Here is a 21,673-nt window from a genome sequence, read left to right as displayed (position 1 = left end):
GTGCTTTTTACAGTTTTGTCTTGCTTTTCAAAACAAACAAACAAAAAAATCAGTTACAAAACAATTTAAAAATATTTACTTAACACTGAACATTTTAACATTGTAGTAGACGTTATAGCCTACCAGCAAAGTACAATTTAACTTAAAATTAATAAGTTAGTAAAATAATATTCTTTGGCCATTTTTAAGATCCCCTTCCTGAATGTGTTTTTAATTTACAAATGAATGCAGCCTTGCTGAGCAAAGGAGAATGTTGTAATAAATGTATTAATGAAGCTGTTGTAATGATTGTTATCATTATTTTTGTCTTTTTTATTTTATTTTACAGAACAACTGTAAAATTACAATACTAACATTTATGAATGTTGACTTTTATTTTGGCAGAAACTTACAAGAAGACCTCAGTGCTACTTTTTGCTGACAGCAGCAGATTTATGAATGATTCTCATTACGCTGTTTCAGCACAGATTTTTCCAATGCTTAGGACTTTTAACCCTGGCTAAAAAGCTTGTGCAGCGCTGTCAGAATACATACATAACAACATAACATTCTGTTAAATGCTTCCACACTGCCGACATGTTTGCTGCATTAGTGCACGTCTCTATTTGATCGCGTCATGTAATTGTTCAGTTTAATTAATTCGGCCTTTTCACTTTTTTTTGCTATTTTCGGCTGAATAATTCCGGTTGCCAAACATTCGGTGCATCCCTAATTTTCAAATAACCTTTTAGCACCACTAACTGGATATTTAATTTACAAATTGATGTGCTATGTACCAGAACCAATATATATATCAAATATATATATATATATATATATATATATATTAGGGGTGGGCATAGATTAATTTTTTTAATCTAGATTAATCTAGATTAAATCTTGGAATTAATCTAGATTAAAATGGCTAATTTGAAGAATGGATCATAAAGCTCATAAAGCTGTTCTATGATAATTTGTTGATGAAAATAAATTATGTTCAATTAGATGTACTTCTGTTTACTAACTAACTAACAATGAAATTATTTTTTCTCCCTATTAGATTGTGTTTTTTTTAACGTCAACACCTACCCAGCCCATTACATGTTACACCGTACTTTTATTTTGACAGGTTGCCGTGAAGTTTCTGTGTCATACAGTATGATATGATGCTAGTTTTCTCAAATGAAACGGTAAAAATGACACTCACAGCAGTTTGGGAGATTGAGTTTATCTGTTCATGTGAGATGAAAATGCCAAAAATTACCGGGAGCGTCACGTGTGTTTCAGTATGCGTGTAGTAAAAGCTCGTCTCCGCAATGCATACATACAGAGGCAAACGGAACATACCGGATTCATATTAAAACGGTCTTTTTGCATTTCAGTTTTCACATACACTAGTCCATATCGCGATTTGAATTAAGTGACTGACCAACATTTGATTTATGAATCCAAAAAAACGACGAATTTACGTGGCATTTCGCTATAGTAGATTCGGTTTTTATGAATGGAGGACGACGCGATCCCGTCTGTGTTTTGGCGGAGGAGACGTAAACGCGCGACCATATTCTACAGTCTTCGGTATACATCCGCGTTAAACTATCAAGGTGAAAGTCATAATAGCTTGCGTAGTTTAGACCCAGCTCCCAACCCAAATTTGAGAATAGATTAACGGCGATATTTTTTTTATCGCGCGATAAGAGTTTCACGTTAACGCAGCACGTTAACGCCGATAACGGCCCACCACTAATATATATATATATAAATTGTTCTATTTTTTGTGAATGCCTTGTCTTCATACCTTGTTTGTGTCTATTGTAAATGTTATCTGTGTGCATTTTATGAATTGTGATTTGGATGCTGTTAGGTTTGTGTTTGGCTGTACAGTGTTTCTGTTTGGTTAATACTGTGGAAACTGACTTTTACTAAACTATAATATGCAGGGCTGCTTGAGGAAGAGGGCGCGATGGCCAATGCCTCAACAGACCTGGACAATGCTGAGGCCCAGAGACAGCTCAACAACAACAACAGGCCTGCAAGCACAGGATTCTGGGAAACAGAGACCACCAGTGCCAAACTATTTGAGTGCTCCCGCATTAAAGCACTAGCAGGTGAGCAGATCATCAGCTAGATCTGTGGTTGTGTGTGTTTCTATATGTGACCCTGGACCACAAAACCAGTCATAAGGTTAAATTTTACAAAACTGAGATATATACATCATATGAAAGCTCAATAAATAAGCTTTCTATTGATATATGGTTTGTTAGGATAGGACAATATTTGGCCGAGATACATCTATTTGAAAATCTGGAATCTAAGGGTGCAAAAAATCAAAATACTGAGAAAATCACCTTTAAAGTTGCCCAAATGAAGTTCTTAGCAATGCATATTATTAATCAAAAGTTACATTTTGATAGGTTTACAGTAGGAATTTTACAAAAAATCTTCATGGAACATGATCTTTACTTAATTTCCTAATGATTTTTGACATAAAAGAAAAATCAATAATTTTGACCCATACAATGTATTGTTGGCTATTGCTACAAATATACCCCAGCGACTTAAGACTGGTTTTGTGGTCCAGGGTCACATATTTTGAGCATACACCGTATACACTAACATTCAAAAGTTTGGAATTTTTCTTGAAGAAATTAATACTTTTATTCAGAAGGTATGCACTAAACTGATAGTAAAAACCTTAATATAATATATGTAATGTTAGAAAATATTATATTTGAAATAAATGCTGTTCTTTTAAAATTTCTATTCATCTGAAGCAACTAAAACAATATTAAATCAGCATATTACAATGATTTATGAACAAAGGAATTCCTGCTAAAAATTCAGCTTTGCATCACAGGAATAAATACGTTTTAAAATATATTAAAATAAAAAAACACTTATTTTAAATTATAATATTTCAAAATAACACTTTTTTTCTACTGTATTTTTCATCAAATAAATGCAGTCTTTGTGAGATGTTTTTCAAAAGCATTTTTGAACACCAAAATTATATTTTAGAGATATGATATTCTTCTACACCTATATTCTTGTTATGAAAATTGCTGAATTAAAAATTCTGTAACACTGTCAAAAATCAAACACTAAAAACTAAAATAATTTGTTCAGTAGATTTAGGCAATGCAGCATTATAATGTACAGTATGCAAAATAAATATTAATTCTGAGATTTGCTAAAGATTGCATTTAATAGCCTTATTAAATGTAACGCAGGACTCTGGGAAGCGTGTAAGATCCAGATGCCAGCTTTATTAAACACAGCGTAGTCAAGACAGACAGGGTCGATCTCCAAACAAACAGTAACACGAAGGCAAGACAAAAGCGTAATCCAGAAATCAGGCAGAACGTCAAAATCCAGTGAGCAGTCCGAAAGTAACAAATAAACAAGGCTATGAAACAAGGCAAAACTATGGCAATGGAAACAGAACAAAACAATGGCAAAACTATGACAAGAACAATGAAGCAAAACCGTGGCAAAAACAAGGCAATGGCAATGGGAAAACGCTTAGTAGAGTCCGCACAGCAAAACAATACTTTGCGAAGCCTGTTTGGTTTAGGCCCTGCTTAAATGGCCACCAAACAGGAAGTTACCATAGAGGCAGCAGAGGGAGCAGCAACAGTCTGCTGGGTAAGGGCCTGGCGTTACATTAAATTAGCATTTATTTAAAGATTTACATTAAAAGAGAACACGGTAAAGATATTGAAAATTTGAAAATAGTTGAAATGAACATTTACTAATAACTATTACTGACTGATAAATAAAGAAAACTCTAATATTGTCTGTTAAACCGATACTTATACTTATCCTTAATTTAAATACATGGGTCGAAAAGACGAAAAAGGTTTATTCATAAAAACAATAAGTGTAATACTGCTTTAAATTGTTGTTGTTTTTCCAAAAAAATAAAATAATTCTGTTTAAATCAATTGCAGTTTTGTTTTTCTCAGCAAAAAATAAATATCATACATTTTTTCTCTAATTTACAGAAGACACCCACTAAAATGTCATTCAGTCTAAGAGTCTTGTTAGGCTTATTTACAACAAAAATCAATTAAAAGACAAATTACTTTCACGCCAAATACTAATTTTTAAAATTTGCCACTATCCTAGGTTAACAAAATATAATATGCACCCTTATTCTTTTATATATTATAATATGTACAAGTCAGAATAAGCATGTTGTAAGCATTTTTACATACATATTGTGTTAGACTGAATGACAATGTAACATTATTTCAACCAAATTTTGACATTTTATTCTCCAAAAACTTATTCGAAACCTTAAATATAGACACTTTACTTACATTTAATGTGCTTTCTATGGACATAAAATCACTTTTGTGTATTTCTTTTGACATGGACATCTTAACGTCTTTGACCCACATACATTTCTGCTTGTGTCTTTATGTCATTTTACCAGATGAGAGGGACGCAGTACAGAAGAAGACTTTCACCAAGTGGGTGAACTCTCACTTGGCCCGTGTGTCCTGCCGTATCTCTGACCTGTATAATGACCTGAGAGACGGATATATGCTCATCAGACTGCTGGAGGTGCTGTCAGGAGAGCTGCTGGTGAGTTTTTCCAGACTTTTTCTAGAAAACACCAGCTGTTTTCCAACTAAAGTCTCAATGACTCGTGTGTTTGTGACATGTTCTTGTTTTAAGCCTCGGCCCACGAGAGGCAGGATGAGGATTCACTGTTTGGAGAATGTGGATAAGGCTCTTCAGTTCCTCAAAGAACAGAGGGTCCATCTAGAAAATGTTGGTTCTCATGATATAGTTGATGGAAACCACCGCCTCACTCTCGGCCTCATCTGGACCATCATCCTCCGATTCCAGGTAAGAGTTGCTTGGTTTTATTCCGACTGCTTTGGGACCTATAATTCTGAGGGCCTCTGACTTTAAGAGAAAGCTCTGTGCACTAATCTCATCCAGTATGCTATCATTGACTAGCACTGGATTTATGTGATCTGATGCGGTCTGATCTGTAAAGAGGTGGGCATGTTTGGACCCTGTGGGGGCGTTTGATCCCTGTCTGCCCTTTAAGGTACCTGCTGAGTGTGTGATCATTGTCTGTATGGTGCCTGTGTGTCTTTATGGACGCTTGTCAATACCTACATTGCGTATGTACCTGGAGTTGGCAAAATACGAGTCAAAATCCCTGCCCTAAATGGCTCATGTGCACTGCAGTATGCGTGGGGACGTTCTAAAACGCTTAACGTGAAGAACGCTTAACGTGGCTTAACGTATGTAAAAACGACCGGGAAACCCCAAATTTCTGTCAAACTTTACTTGGAACAAACACTAACTACTATCAAAAGAACGAGCCCTTATTCCACCGATAAAGTGAATAATATCACGTTAAGCGTTTTCTCCCCCATAGAAGCCCATTATAAGGAAACAGCTTAACGTGGTTTAACGTACCTCAACAGCGACCAGACAAGACCAAACTTCTGTTAAATTTTACTTGTAATAAATACTTGCTGCTGTCAAAAAACGAGCTCTTATTCAGCATATAAAGTGATCGCCCCCCCATAGAAGTCCATTATAACAAACCATAAGCTTTTTCCTTAATGGAGTTCTAGAAAACGCTTAAAGTTATATTGTTTATATGCTGAATGAGATCTCATTCGTTTGACAGCAGCAAGTACTTATTAGGCTATAAGTATTTTTTGACAGAAGTTTGTTTTTCCCCAGTCGTTGTTAAGATATGTTAAACCACGTTAAGCTGTTTACTTATGGATTTCTATGGGGGACGCTGATATGCTGAATAAGAGCTCGTTCTTTTGAGAGCAGCAAGTGTTTATTATAAGTGAAATTTAACAGAAGTTTGGTTTTCCCTGGTCGCTGTTGAGTACGTTAAGCCACGTTAAGCGTTTTTCACGTTAAGCGTTTTAGAACGTCCCGTATGCGTGTGATTGAGAAGTCCACAAGACCATAGTGTGCCCAATTTCTCATTTTTGATTTCTGTTTATGTTGTGCACAAAATGATGACCTTTATGGTGTTTTTTCTGTTGTTGCTGGCCTTTGTTTTTGTATAAAGACGAACAGCTTGGGAATTGTGCTAAAGTTCTTCTTATGGCATTTCGTTTATGAATTTCATAAACAGAATTTAGTTTTTGTTTGAAGCATTTCTTTACTTTGCCAAGCTCGCATCCAACTTCAGCCAAGAACTCTGAAAAAGACTGTTCTTAATTGTATCAAATATCTACTTCAAGAGTTAAAAATATACAGTTCAGGTCAAAAGTTTACATACACCTTGCAGAATAAATAATATTGCAAAACTTGCGATATTTTGCACCTTGCAAATAAATAATTATTTGACCAAAAATGCATGGTACTTTTTTTTATTTGATACTTCAATGAATAAGATATTTCACATTAAAGAGGTTTACTCCATAAGAGAACTTAGCCTAATAGTTGAATTTATAAAAATTCGTTGTTACCTGAATGATCCACAGCTGTGTTTTTTTGTTTAGTGATAGTTATTCATGAGTCCCTTGTTTGTCCTGAACAGTTAAACTGAAGAAAAGAAAAATCCTTCAGGTCCCACAAATTTTTGGGTTTTTTTCAGCTTTTTTGTGTATTTGAACCCTTTCCAACAATGACTGTATGATTTTGAGATCCATCTTTTCACACTGAGGACAACTGAGGGACTCATATGCAACTATTACAGAAGGTTCAAACACTCACTGATGCTCCAGAAGGAAACACGATGCAATAAGAGCCAGGGGTGAAAACTTTTGAACAGAATGAAGATGTGTACGTTTTTCTTATTTTGCCTAAGTATCATGTTTTTTTTTTTTTTTTTCATTTAGTACTGGCCTTCAGAAGCTACAAAAATATGTAAATGTTTCCCAGAAGACAAAATAAGTTAAATTTACCTTGATCTTCAAATTCAAAAAGTTTTCACCCCCAGCTCTTAATGCATAGTTTTTCCTTCTGTAATAGTTGCATATGAGTCCCTCAGTTGTCCTCAGTGTGAAAAGAAGGATTTTTCTGGAGACCAGCAGGCAGTCAACTGTTCAGGACAAACAATAGACTCATCAACAACTATCACTAAAAAAACACAGTTGTGGATCATTCAGGTAACAACACAGTATTAAGAATCAAGTGTATGTAAACTTTTTAACAGGGTCATTTTTATAAATTCAATTATAATTTTTTCTTGTAGACCATATGTAAACATGTTTTATGTGAAATATCTTATTCAGGTCAGTACTAAAAAAAAATTACATGCATTTTGTATGATCCCTCTTGGTAAAATAATTAACATTTTGCAGATAAAATAAAAATAAATAAAATAAAATAAAAAGATTGAAAATTCTGACCCTGCATAGACAGCAATGCAACTGACACGTTCAAGGCCCAGAAAGATAGTAAGGACTTTGTTGTAATATACACTCCTTGTTAAAGCAGCCATAGACAATGAAAGCATGATATTTTAACTTCGTTAAAAGCTAAAAGTAGGTCTTTTTTGTTTTTGTTTGTTTCTCCTATTTATCCTACATTTTTAAATAAATTTAAAAAATGATGAGCGGGATAGTAATGAATGCTTTTTAGAAGAATGCTAAAGTGTACTCCATTTTCACAAGGGAACCAGGGTATTATTTTCTCGCTTCCATTATCTCTCTGAATATTTTAAAGCGCTCTGTGTCCATGTAACTACAAAGTGCAGAGCAGCTCCTGGTTTGTATTGCCTGTCATCTCTTGGCTCTATGAGTATCAGTAAAGCAGTGGCAGGTTACCCAGAATGCCTTCTTGACTGCTGCCGGTAAGCTGATGCTGTGGTGAATCTGGACGCAGGGACGGAGAGAGGTGGAGTGTCACTCGATCCACCGAGCGTGCCGTAGAGATCACGGGGTGGGGCTGTCGTTCACGCTCACCTCTCGTCCTCTCGTGGTTCTTCCTCTTCCCCTCTCTCTCATTCATTCTCCCGCCTCCCTCCTTCATATTCCACTTTATATCTTGTCTCCATACATGCCGGAATATCTCTCCGCTCCCCTATTTATCTCCTTTCTACCCTCCCCATCTCTGTTGGAGTTCACTCTGCCCAGTCAGCAGGTAAGGCCGAACACTGCAGCAGCCGAACAGAGAGAGAGACAGAGAGAGGAATTGGGAAGAGGGCAGATGGGAAAGCAGTAAGACAAAAGAAACATGCAAACTTTAGTATCTTGTGGACAGATGTAGAGTTATATATCACAACTTTAGGCTACATTGTATAGCTTGAAGAAGATTTCATATTTGCTTTCTCTTATGTATTACTCAATAAGTCTGTGTGTGCATTTCCTTAATTCCTTAATAGAATTTTGCTTCTGTTTTAAGCATAAACCTCTGTAAATTTGAAACAGTTGTAATTTCCTTAAACTTTATCATTAAAGCTACCAAAACGGTCTCATCCAACTAAATAAATATATATACACATTCAAGATACATTCTGCGAGGAAAATTCTTATCTAAGCTAATATTGCTTCCCAAGTTAATTTATCATGTTTTAAGCATATTTTTACTAGAAAACAGGACTAAAATACAGATTTTTGCAGTGCTGTTCTTTGAGGTTGTAGATATCGATCATGTATTGACTGCATGATGCGAGAAATTCAATATGACGAATGATCTTGGGACGCTGTAGTTTCGTAATATGCTTACACAAATTTGTTGGGGATGTTTGTGTGTGTTTGATTCAAGTAGGCTAGAAAGGCCTTTTATTGTGAGAGTGTGTCTTTGTGCCGCTCATTAGTATATATCATGTCAAAATGACAAAATTGGTGCAACTGCTGTCATATGTGATGATGAGATGACACGGAGCACAATATGATATATGTGGATATATCAGTTAGTAAACCAAAGTTACTATACTTATATGCATGCCATTACCTAGTCTTTTAAGTAAAATCAGTGTATGTCTAGTTAGTGCTGCTTGCTAGGACTCGTTCATACTTAAGCTTAATGATTTGAACAAACCACCGATTTCAAGGACCACAGTTAATGTGGCTAATGTGGAGTTTCACTGCAAAGCAACACAGAAATGCTGTAAATATCACCACAATTTTTTGTTTTAGAAAAGTTTAAGTAAATTTAGACAACTTGGGCCTCAAAATTTCCACAAAATCCTAAATCATAATTCATTCACAGGGTACATCCACACTGGAAAAGGCAGGAAACACAAACATAACGAGTAGACCCGACAAACACTAAGGCTGTATCCGAAATCGCCCCCTATACCCTATTCACTATTCCCTACATTAGTCCACTCGTACAGTTCACTTGAAGGAGCGAATGAAAACGAGTGAGTGAATTCGGACACTAAGTGCACCGGAAGGACTGCCGCTTTTGCATAGTATTGCTTACTGTTTAACAATAATTTAAAACGGACAGTTCGAGTAGTAAGATTAAAGGATTTATCTTGAACTATGTCAAGGAGTTTACGTATAAACTCTGGTTAAACAATTTAATAATCAATTTACAATGAATTTGTACCTGTGTTGTACGCTGTATTACGCCGTGGACGAGCGCGTTGTAAAATGAACGGATAGATGATTCAGCTGCGGGCGCCATCGTCTGGTGAGATGCGGGAATTCAGTCGGTGTGCGACTCTCACAGTGCATTATGGGTTATCTCTAGCCGTTGAGCGTACATCGGTTGTACACTCGTTTTTGTGGGATTGAATGAGTGCACTCGGGAACGTCCACTATGGTTTCGAACACCACTTAAAATGGCTGTCCCCTCAAATAGTGACCTATTTGAGGGTATAGGGGGCGATTTCGGATACAGCCTAACTGAACAGACTGGGGCTTATAAACACAGGGACAGACAGGTGCGGGGAATCAACTAATCAAACTAAACAAGAACATGACCAAAAAAATAATAATAAAAAACGAGCAAAAACAGGTCCATAGTCCTGACATTACGCCCCCTCCTGGAAGGTGTGTCCTCGTGCCTTAAATAACAACAACAACAGAGGGAGGCATAGGTGGGATTTAGAGAGGAGGCTTGGGAGGAGTAAAGACCTCAGGGAGGAGGAGGACAACAGAGTCCATGGGGGAGATGACAGAGGGAGAAGCCAAGGAGGAAACAGGAGGAACCAGGGTGGACCAGACAGAGGGAGAAGCCAAGAAGGAAACAGGAGAGGTGGAGCTGGAGGTTAGTTGAGAAGTGAGGGATCCTCCAGCCACAGCGACGATGGAAGATGGCAGACATGCGGAGCTCGTACTGTATAGATCAGTGGTGGTGAACTCCAGTACTAGAGAGCCACAGCCCTGCAGAGTTCAGCTCCAACCCTAATTAAAACTCACCTGGCTGTAGCTTCCTAGTAACCCTTCAGACTTTGATTAGCTTGTTCAGGTGTGTTTGATTAGGGTTGAAGCTAAACTTTGCAGGGCTGCGGCTCTCCAGGGCCCACGTTCAGCACAGACTGGACTCTGATTTCCCAGTCCAGCCGAGAAAGAGACTCAGTCTCAGAGTACAGCCAGGAGTGGGCTCTGATTCCAGAGGGCAGCCCTGAGAGCCAGGCGGCTCACGAAAGCCAACTTACCTGCCCACTCCTGCGTCTCCACCACTGTCGTCTGGCAGCCCCTCTACTCACCCCCAGCCCACTATCTATACCGGGTGGCGAACGTGGGCAGGAGACGAAATAGGGCTGGACAGGATCAGCGGGGATGAAGGAGAGATGAGAGGGAGCAAGTCGGCCTCCAGATCTGTTTCCGTGGAGTCCAGCAGTCCCAGATGTATGATCAACTCACCCTCAGCCGTGGTGCAAGGGGCAGAGCTCCACTCCGCACTCACGCCATCCACGCTAGCTCCTTCGTGGCGGGCATGGTCACCGGCTCTCGAACCTGGAGATTGTTGGCTGGGCTCTAGAATGAATCTGGCGAGATAAGCCACAGGGCAGATGAAGAGTGGTGATCAGTTTCTCGCCAGAGTCCACTCCAGAATCCTCTCGGCGACCATCAGACGATGGCATTGATGCCACTGTGTGTCGTCCTGGTATCTGGTGGTGTTACCTAACATCAGGAACACAGTCTTGTATGGTCCTCGAGAGATCTGTCCCCCTGCTCCAACAGGAGGAGGAGGAATTTAGGGCCAAATGAGGAGATCCATGGGGACACCACATGATAAAAAAAAAAAAAAACACTGAGAAAACAAGAAACAAAAATCCAATCCAGTCCCAGGGTAGTAAACACACAAACATAACAAGTAAACCTGACAAACCCCAACTGAACAGATTGGGGCTTAAAAAACACAGGATAAGGAGGGACAGACAGGTGTGGGCAATCAACTAATCAAATTAAACAAGGACAGGAACATGACCAAAAAAGGAAAAACAGGAACAGAGACAGGGGCAAAACAGGTCCATTGTCCTGACATTGGCATTGAGATGGGTAAAAAAAACTTAAACTTTCATTGGAGCAGAGACCTGAATATCAACAAGATGGAATCTGCTAGCATCCTCCTAGAAAAGTCCTAGGAAACACTCAAACTCTTAAGCACCATGACAGCACCATGACACCAACTTTTGCATTGACCATTTTCTTTAGAAAATGTGCAAATCTAGTTTAATCCTTAAGATTTTCAGCCATTTTTGACTTTCTTTTTTTTTTTTCAGTGTTGTTCAAAACTTGGTGACTTTTTATTTATTTATATGTTTAAGCAAGCTTAAACAAACAAAAAAATAATTATTTTAATTTATTTGATGAGTCTAAGTGGTTATAATAAAGACACAGCTTGGGTTTTCGTGGTCAAAAATAGAAATTAACTTTTTTTAACATAAACATTTTTTATGTGTTCAATACAATCTATATATCAACAGCAGTGTTAAATGAACACACACACAAATATAGTGGTGAGACTATAAAACAGCCAGAGTATGGTTCACACCTATACACAACAAACACATATTTAGAGAGAGGGAGTGTGAATATATATTCATAACAAATTTTGACAAATATTACTTAGGTAATATCTACATAATTCCCAAATGTATATTTTCTGAAGTCTAGAATGCTACATGCATAGAACACTTACATACACATTTACTATTTTCCATTAAAAATTACAGCCGAGATTTTTTTTTGTAAAGCGTAATATTTACAGAAATACTCTATTTACAGGGATACTCTATGGTTCTGTTGGTGTACAATCAGGTTAATTGCAGTATTAATATGATGGTTTTGGGCTTAATGATCCCAGCAAGGAAGTCAGTATGTCATGCCTGTGAAATTTAGATTGCAGTAACTTTTTATTGTTGTTTCTCATTCATAACAGATCCAGGTGATTAAGATTGAGACGGAGGACAACAGAGAAACACGCTCAGCTAAAGATGCACTTCTTCTGTGGTGTCAGATGAAAACAGCAGGGTAACATCTATATATCTATCCCACAACTACCTACAACCAACACAAGGACAATCATATTATATATATATATATATATATATATTATGCATATTATATACTGTACATATTATACACATTATACACCACTGGTCAAAAGTTTGGAATAATAGAAGGTATTTCAATGTTTTTGGACAGCAGTCTCTACTGCTCACCAAGCCTGAAATTGTTTTTATTTGATCAAAAATACATTAAAAACAGTAATATTGTGAGATATCATTAAAATATGAATAAATAACAGTTTTGTATTTTAATATATATTAAAATGTAATTTATCCCTGTGATGCAAAGTTGAATTTTCAGCATCACTGTGACTTGTGTCACATGATCCTTGAGAAATTATTCTCATATGCTGATTTGCTGCACAAGAAACATTTATGGCTATTAATAAATGTTGAAAATAGTTGTGGTTCTTCATAATTTTGTGGAAACTATGCTACATTTTTTTCAGGATTCTTTTATGAATAGAAAATTCAAAACAGCAATAATTTAAACTATAACATAAAACATAACAAATGTCTTTGCTGCTGTTACTTTTCTGTCCTTGCTGAATAAAAGTATTAATTTATTTTTTATTTTAAAATTTTTACTAACCCCAAACTCAAGTGTTCAAGTGACACTGAAGTCTGGGGAAATGATGCTGAAAATTCAGCTTTGCATCACAAGAATAAATTACATTTTATATTATATTCAGATATAAAAAATTACTTTACATTGTAATAATGTTGTACTGTTTTTACTGTATTTCTGATCAAATAAATGCAGCCTTGGTGAACAAAAGAGACTGATTTTAATAACATTTTAAACATTTTGATAACCTTTTGGTAGTGTCTTTTTTCCTGTTCATGAAAGTCTTTCATGATGCTGTGATGTGTTTTGTCCTAGGTACCCTGAGGTCAACATTCACAACTTCACCACCTGCTGGAGGGACGGCCTGGCTTTCAACGCCCTTATTCACAGGCACAGGTTAGCGGTCAGACAGACACACACTTGCACAGCATACTAACTTGGCTTGTTTTCATGCCATTCACATCACTGATAGAGACTATTATGTGAGCTGATTTTTGCTTGTATGCTTCACAGGCCTGATTTAATTGAATTCCACAAGTTGACCAGATCCAATGCAACACACAACCTCCAGCAAGCCTTTAACATAGCTGAACAGAGTCTCGGACTCACCAAACTACTAGACCCTGAGGGTAACAAACAGCATTTTACTCTCACTAAATATAGTGAATATAATGTGAACTTTTAAATGCCTTAGTTTGGACACAGATTTGACTAAATACAGTGGTGTGAAAAAGTGTTGGCCCCCTTAATGATTTTTTTTTGCATGTTTGTCACACGTTTCAGATCATCAAACAAATTTAAATATTAATCAAAGATAACACAAGTAAACACAACATGCAGTTTTTGAATGAAGTTTTTTATTATGAACTGAAAACAAAATCCAAACTCACATGGCCCTGTGTGAAAAAGTGTTTGCCCCTACATAACTGTGGTTTATCACACCTGAGTTCAGTTTCTCTAGCCACACCCAGGCCTGATTACTGCCACACCTGTTTGCAATCAAGAAATCACTTAAATAGTGATTTCTGCCTGACAAAGTGAAGTGACTACACATCATGTTGAGATCGAAAGAAATTCAGGAACAAATGAGAAAGAAAGTAATTGAGATCTATCAGTCTGGAAAAGGTTATAAAGCCATTTTTAAAGCTTCAGCGAACCACAGTGAGAGCTATTATGCACAATTGGTGAAAACATGCAACAGTGGTGAACCTTCCCAGGAGTGGCCGGCCGACCAAAATTACCCCAAGAGCGCAGCGATGACTCATCCAAGAGGTCACAAAAGCCTCCACAACAACATCTAAAGAACTGCAGGCCTCTCTTGCCTCAGTTAAGGTCAGTGTTCATGACTCCACCATAAGAAAGAGACTGGGCAAAAATGGCCAAGACGTTCCAAGACGAGAACCGCTGCTGAGCAAAAAGAACATAAAGGTTCGTCTCAGTTTTGCCAGAACACATCTTGATGATCCCCAAGACTTTTGGGAAAATACTCTGTGGACTGACGAGACAAAGGTTGAACTTTTTGGAAGGTGTGTGTCCCATTACATCTGGTGTAAAAGTAACACAGCATTTCAGAAAAAGAACATCATAGCAACAGTAAAATCTGGTGGTGGTAGTGTGATGGTCTGGGGCTGTTTTGCTGCTTCTGGACCTGGAAGACCTGGAAGGACAATGTCCAGCCATCTGTTTGTGACCTCAAGCTGAAGCGAACTTGGGTTCTGCAGCAGGACAATGATCCAAAACACACCAGCAAATCCACCTCTGAATGGCTGAAGAAAAACAAAATGAAGACTTTGGAGTGGCCTAGTCAAAGTCCTGACCTGAATCCTATTGAGATGCTGTGGCATGACCTTAAAAAGGCGGTTCATGCTCGAAAACCCTCCAATGTGGCTGAATTACAACAATTCTGCCAAGATGAGTGGGCCAAAATTCCTGCACAGCGCTGTAACAGACTCATTGCAAGTTATCGCAAACGCTTGATTGCAGTTGTTGCTGCTAAGGGTGGCCCAACCGGTTATTAAGTTTAGGGGGCAAACACTTTTTCACACAGAGCCATGTGGGTTTGGATTTTGTTTTCCCTTCATAATAAAAAACTTAATTAAAAAACTGCATGTTGTGTTTGCTTGTGTTATCTTTGATTAATATTTAAATTTGTTTGATGATCTGAAACATTAAAGTGTGACAAACATGGCAAAAAAAAAAAAAAAATCAGGAAGGGGGCCGACACTTTTTCACACCACTCTAGATCAAAACAATAACCATTTTCTCCCACCCAGATGTAAACACAGAGAATCCGGATGAGAAGTCCATCATCACTTATGTAGTATCCTACTATCATTATTTCTCCAAAATGAAGGCACTTATTGTAGAAGGAAAGAGAATTGGAAAGGTAGGAGGTGTTTTTGTGCATGTTTGATAAAGCTAGATACATTATTACCTAGATTGAATGTGTTATCAGATGCACACCTCTCTTCTCTTTTTATACTTTCTAGGTGCTGGACAATGCTATAGAAGCTGACAAGATTGTTCGCCGCTATGATGCTTTAGCGTCCGACTTGTTGGAGTGGATTGAGAGAACCATAAGCATCATTAGCAACCAGAAGTTTGCAAACTCGCTATCGGGTGTTCAGCAACAGCTTCAAGCCTTTACCACCTACTGCACCATTGAGAAGCCTATCAAGTAAGAGAGAATAAATGAAACTGAGGTCTGAGTGATGGCAGATGATCCATGACTGCCAGGAAAATACTTAAACTATGTCTGTGAGTCATCTGGTTCTTTCAGTACTAGTCACTGTATTGTTGGTCAAAGGTGCCCTTACCCTTGTGAAAAAGAACTGTGCTTAAGTTTTAGTGAATGTGCATATGTGACCATTGTAGCAATAGCTAAAAATATACTGCATGGGTCAAAAATGATTGATTTCTCTTTTATGCCAAAAATCATTAGGAGATTAAGTAAAGATCATGTTCCATGATGATATTTTGTAAATTTCCTACCATAAATATATCAAAACTTAATTTTTGATTAGTAATATGTATTGCTAAGAACTTAATTTGGACAAATTTAAAGGCCGTTTTCTTAATATTTAGAACCATAAATAAATGGAAAGCTTATTCATTCAGAATTCGGAAAATTGACATGTATGAATGGTTTTGTGGTCCAGGGTCACATATAGTGTGCTTTAAAAAAACTGTGCTTGCAGATAATAAAATATTAATGAAATAAAAGCACTTAAAAGTGCACTTAAAGAGAGACACTTTAATGACATTTTCTTAACACACTTAAAGCGATAGTTCACTCAAAAATAAAAATTCTGTCATTGTTACAAACCTGTATGAGTTTCTTTCTTCTGTTGAACACAAAAGAAGATATTTTAAAAAATGTTGATAACCAAACAGTTGCGGGTAGCCATTGATTTATGGGGACAAAATATAGTGTACGTCAATGGCTACCAGCAACTGTTTGGTTATCAAGGTTTGGAACAACTTGACCGTGCATAAATGATGACAGGATTCTAATTTTTAGGAATATTCCTTGTAAAGAGTGCAAGAGTATGTTATGTTATAATCTTTTTCTGTGCTTTAAAGAAGTACACTTATTTTGTTGTGTTGATTAAGACACTAAAGCGAATGTAATGTATAAGTAATTATAATTTTAACTGTAGTGTGTTATTTGTTACTAAAGTTAATACATTTAAACGTAAATTGCAACTTAATCATTACAAATGTTATTACAATATATTTAAATACATTACATACACGTTTTAATAGACATTATGTTGAAGTGTATTTTAGTTACCATAAATGTTTCTCTTAGTACACTTTAACCATATTTCAAAGACAATGTATTTATGACACTAAAGATATAAAGTTGCACTTAAGTCGTACTTAAGTTGGTTTAAAAAATCACTCTTAAGTTCAGCTAATTGCATTTAACATAATTTTTCATTTGAATTATAATTAACATGCAATTTGCATGTCAGTGCATGATAAAGTATATTATTTTTGTAACAACTACTCTTAGGAAAGGGATTTGTATGACAGTTTGTGCGGTTATTTATGCTGTGGATTGCTCTTTTAACAGATTCCAGGAGAAAGGGAACCTGGAGGTGCTGCTTTTCACCATCCAAAGTAAGCTCAGAGCTAACAATCAGAAGCCATATGTGCCTCATGACGGGAAACTCATCTCAGACATTAATAAGGTGTGTAAATTTCACGTCATGTCATTTGAATGAAATATTAATTAATGACTTTAAAGGGGTAGTTCACCCAAAAATGAAAATGTGATGTTTATCTGCTTATCCCCAGGGCATCCAAGATGTAGGTGACTTTGTTTCTTCAGTAGAACACAAACAAAGATTTTTAACTCAAACCGTTGCAGTCTGTTAGTCATATAATGGCAGTCAATGGGATCCACAGATTTGAGAGTCAAAAAACATACACAGATGAATCCAAATTAAACCTTGCGGCTCGTGACGATACGTTGAGGTCTAAAGACACCAAACAATTGGTCTTTGAGTTAAAAATCTTTGTTTGTGTTCTACTGAAGAAACAATTCACCTACATCTTGGATGCCCTGGGGGTAAGCAGATAAACATCAAATTTTAATTTTTTGGAGACCTATCCCTTTAAGAAGAAATGTACACTACTAGTCAAAAGTTTTGGAATAATTAATGTTTATTAATGTAAAAAAAAAAAAGTCTTCTGCTTACCAAGACTGCATTAATTTGAGAAAAAAAGTAAAAATACAGTAGAACAGTAATGTGGTATATATTTGTATGAATTAAATTAAATGTTTTTTATTTTAATATATTTTAAAGCTGAATCATTGAGCGTCATTACTCCAGTCTTCAGTGTCACATGATCATTAAGAAATCATTCTAATATGCTGATTTGCTGCTTAGTTATAATTTTTGGTGCTCAGTTATTAATAATAGTGCTTCATATTTTTAATGTTGAAAACAGTTGCTGCTTAATATATTAGTGGAACCCATGATACTTTTTTTCAGGACTGTTTGATGAATTGAAAGCTCAACAGAACAAAATTTATTAGAAATAAAAAATATTTGCATCATTATGAATGTCATTACCATCACTTTTACAGAATTTAATGCATCCTTGTTGAACTGACGTATTTGGTTTTTTTTTATGATACAATCCAAACATTTGAATGGTTGTGTATCACTATTTCCACAACATTTATGAAGCAGCACAATTATTTTCATATCATAATTAATGTTTCTTGAGCAACAAATCAGCATATTAGAATCATTTCTAAAGGATCATGTGACACTGAAGACTGAAGTAATGATTGAAAATTCAGCTTTAAATCACAGAAATAAATTACATTTCAAAATATATTAAAAAAAGAAAACATATTTTTTAAATTGTAATAATATTTCAGAATTTTAGCGTTTTACTGTATTTTTAATCAAATAAATTCAGCCTTGGTGAGCATGAAAGACGTCTATAAAGTGTATAAATTTTTAATTTTTGGTAATATCACATTTTATTATATTTTAAAATTATTGAATGAATGAATTTAAATTATAGTATGATAACAGTCTCACAGAATAATTCTAATATTTTGTTTTTCTCATGAAAGGCGTGGGAGAGACTAGAGAAGGCGGAGCATGAGAGAGGCGTGGCTCTTAGAAAAGAGCTGATTCGTCAGGAAAAGCTTGAACTTCTAGCTCAACGATTCGATCATAAGACCACCATGAGGCAGGCTTGGCTGAATGAAAACCAGCGTCTCGTCTCACAGGTGTGCGAAACAGAAAAAATAAAACCTGGTGTACTGTATAAAAATAAAACTTAATCGGCTACTGCTCTTTTTAGGATAACTTTGGCTACGACCTGCCAGCGGTAGAAGCTGCCATGAAGAAACACGAGGCGATCGAAGCAGACATCTTGTCGTATGAGGAGCGCATCAGTGTGGTAGTGGAGCTGGCGACCGAGATGGAGTCAGAAGGGTACTACGACATTCGACGTATCTTGGCACGCAAAGAAAACATCCTCGGCCAGTGGAGCCTTCTGAAGGAGCTGGTGGTGGGACGTAAGACACGTCTGGAGAAGAACCTGGCCTTGCAGAAGACCTTCCAAGAGATGGTCTACATGATCGACTGGATGGAGGAGATGCAGGTGGGTTGACTGTACCAATTTGATTTTATTTGTGATTAAAGGGATGGTTCACTCAAAAATGAAAATTTGATGTTTATCTGCTTACCCCCAGGGCATCCAAGATGTAGGTGACTTTGTTTCTTCAGTAGAACACAAACAAAGATTTTTAACTCAAACCGTTGAAGTCTGTCAGTCATATAATGGCAGTCAGTGGGCACCGAATCTTTGAGAGTCAAAAAAACATACACAGCCAAAACCAAATTAAACCCTGCGGCTTGTGACAAAACATAGAGATCTTAAGACACAAAACGATCGGTCTGTGCAAGAAACTAAACAGTATTTATATCATTATTTACCTCTGATGTACCACAACGTTCACCTGTATTGAATGCAATTACAACAGCCGGCATGTGACGCGTCAACTTGCTCTGGCAATGTAGTCTGTGAATATTTGGTTTTGTCTGTGTATGTTTGTTTGACTCTCAAAGATTTGATGCCCATTGACTGCCATTATAAGATGCCCTGGGGGAAAGCAGATAAACATCAAATTAAAATTTTTAGGTCAACTATTCCTTTAAGGGTGTTTTCACACTTGAGTCCTCTTTAAAAGAACCGAACCCAGACCCCTTTAAGTGGACCAAGAGGTGGACCAAGTAAAAAAAAAAGGACCCAGTTTTCTTTATGTTCACACTGTCGTTGTTCCTGAAAGAGGATTCGGATCCTTTCTTGGTCCAGTAATGATGTCTCAGACCTCTTTGTGCTCAGACTGCTGCTTTTTGGATCTAGTCCAGTTCAGTGATGCTGGATGATATTATGGCCTCCAAAACTTTTATATTTTTATCTTTTGCACAAAAATATACGTTTTGTACACCTTTGTAAAATTTAGTTTGAATTGTTTTCCTTGATTATGTAATCATGTTTATTTTATAGCACACAGGGTTTCTGCAGGATTTGTGAGCTCAAATTTAAAACTTTTTTAGACCTGCACAGATAAAATTAATTTTGTATGAGTGTAGAAGGGCAATGTTTATGGTAACATATCAAGCTTTAAATTGACTGCAAAAAGCTTGATTTACAGTTTAGGTTTTCAAAAATAAATAAAAATAATAAAATGATAAACTTTTCAGCCTTTAAACCATTTTTAAGAAACAAGTCAAAAGTTAAAAGTATCAATTGTTATATTTATGGTTTAATGGTTAGTTTAATATCAATTATTATATTAAGTAAGGGATAATGTACAGGCAGCCGGTAGTTATTGCAGAAATAAGCCCCGACAGTGTGATCAGTCTTGTATCACACTGAAGGGGCTTATTTCGCGATAACTACAGGCTGCCTGTACATTATCCCGCTTATTACACGGCTACTTGCCACATAAGGAAAAAAACTGGACATGAATATGAATTTGAAACCTTTTATTGGCATATTTGTTTTAAATTAACATTTTTATCCTTCCGCGAAACGATATAGTACCACGTGACTAACATTCAAACTATGTACGTTAGTAAGACAATTTAAATAGATTAATGTCGAAATTTTCCATTGTTAATTGTGGTTGTCCAGTGTTTGTCACAAGATGGCGCCAAACGGTAATCTTTGTTGGCACGGAGGGATTTTAAACATACAAGTAGTACCGGCTATGCGTTATTACTTTGGAGCGGTGATTATTTGAAAAGAACGAACCTGCAAATGTCTCAACTGACCAATCAGAATCAAGCATTCCAAAGAGCCGTGTAATAAACCAGAATAAGGGCTGATTAAAAATGTAAATTCTTTTTTTTATAAATATAATGTTTTCCCCGGTAGGGGTAGCACACAAAGCAGTCCAACACCTGATTTTGAAACGTGCAGTGTTCATGATACAATTGGATTGTATCAGCGTTCAGTGTTTTCCAATGAAACTGTCAGGATTGTGGTCTGTTTCATAGTGTTTTCCTAGTGTTTTCCCCCCTGTGGTTCCTTTGATTTGGTTTATTCCTGTGTCTCCCCCTATTGTTCTGTTTGTATTGGTTTACCCTTGCCCATATTTGGACTTCCCCCTCGTTATCCTGTCTTGTTAAGTTGCCACTCCCCTTTACTAGTGTTTAAATAGTCCTTTGTTCCACGTTTCCCTGGTCCGTTCTTAGCGTTTCGTTGTGTTTGTTTTGCGCCCCTGATTTATGTTCTTTTATTTAATAAATCCGTTTTGTTTGTACTCTTGATTCCCCGTGTTTTCCTCTGGCTCTTCATTCCCCGCACGGTGTTACAATTAGCTATATGGCTAATTTTGTCTTTCAGTCCCCATTGTACTTTTTATGACCTTAAATTTGATAAAATTAAATTTAAGGACATTTTAAAGGCATTGAGATAATAAAATAATAATAATTGGACAAATATAATAACAGAAAATATTTTCAGATACATTATAGATATCCTTAAAAGCAGCATTTAAGTAAGAAACGTAATAATCAAATGAAAAAAAATAAAATGCATATTATTAATCGTATAATTCTATCAGGCTGCTGTACTAGAACTACAGTAATGCACAGCTCTTGATACACATGCGATTTCATTTCCAGATGTTTATGTTTGATTGAGACAAAACCAACTGTTTTTGACAGTTT

At 36.5% G+C, this 21,673-nt stretch overlaps 1 protein-coding gene across 1 annotated transcript in view; it reads left to right on the top strand.

The window, feature by feature from the left end:
- The first annotated feature begins 1,942 nt into the window (after positions 1–1,942).
- Positions 1,943–21,673, top strand: part of LOC141336876 (spectrin beta chain, non-erythrocytic 1-like) — a 40,528-nt gene continuing 20,797 nt past the window's right edge. The window contains exons 1-11 of the mRNA XM_073842597.1: positions 1,943–2,087; positions 4,418–4,569; positions 4,663–4,836; positions 12,262–12,353; positions 13,275–13,355; positions 13,473–13,588; positions 15,233–15,345; positions 15,449–15,636; positions 17,038–17,155; positions 18,559–18,717; positions 18,792–19,094. Of these exons, the coding sequence (XP_073698698.1) occupies positions 1,943–2,087; positions 4,418–4,569; positions 4,663–4,836; positions 12,262–12,353; positions 13,275–13,355; positions 13,473–13,588; positions 15,233–15,345; positions 15,449–15,636; positions 17,038–17,155; positions 18,559–18,717; positions 18,792–19,094 (1,641 nt within the window). The remainder of the gene's footprint in view (positions 2,088–4,417; positions 4,570–4,662; positions 4,837–12,261; positions 12,354–13,274; positions 13,356–13,472; positions 13,589–15,232; positions 15,346–15,448; positions 15,637–17,037; positions 17,156–18,558; positions 18,718–18,791; positions 19,095–21,673) is intronic.

The sequence above is a fragment of the Garra rufa genome, chromosome 6, assembly GCF_049309525.1.
Source record: "Garra rufa chromosome 6, GarRuf1.0, whole genome shotgun sequence".
NCBI classification, from domain to species: domain Eukaryota; kingdom Metazoa; phylum Chordata; class Actinopteri; order Cypriniformes; family Cyprinidae; genus Garra; species Garra rufa.
This window is presented reverse-complemented; position numbering and strand designations above follow the sequence as displayed.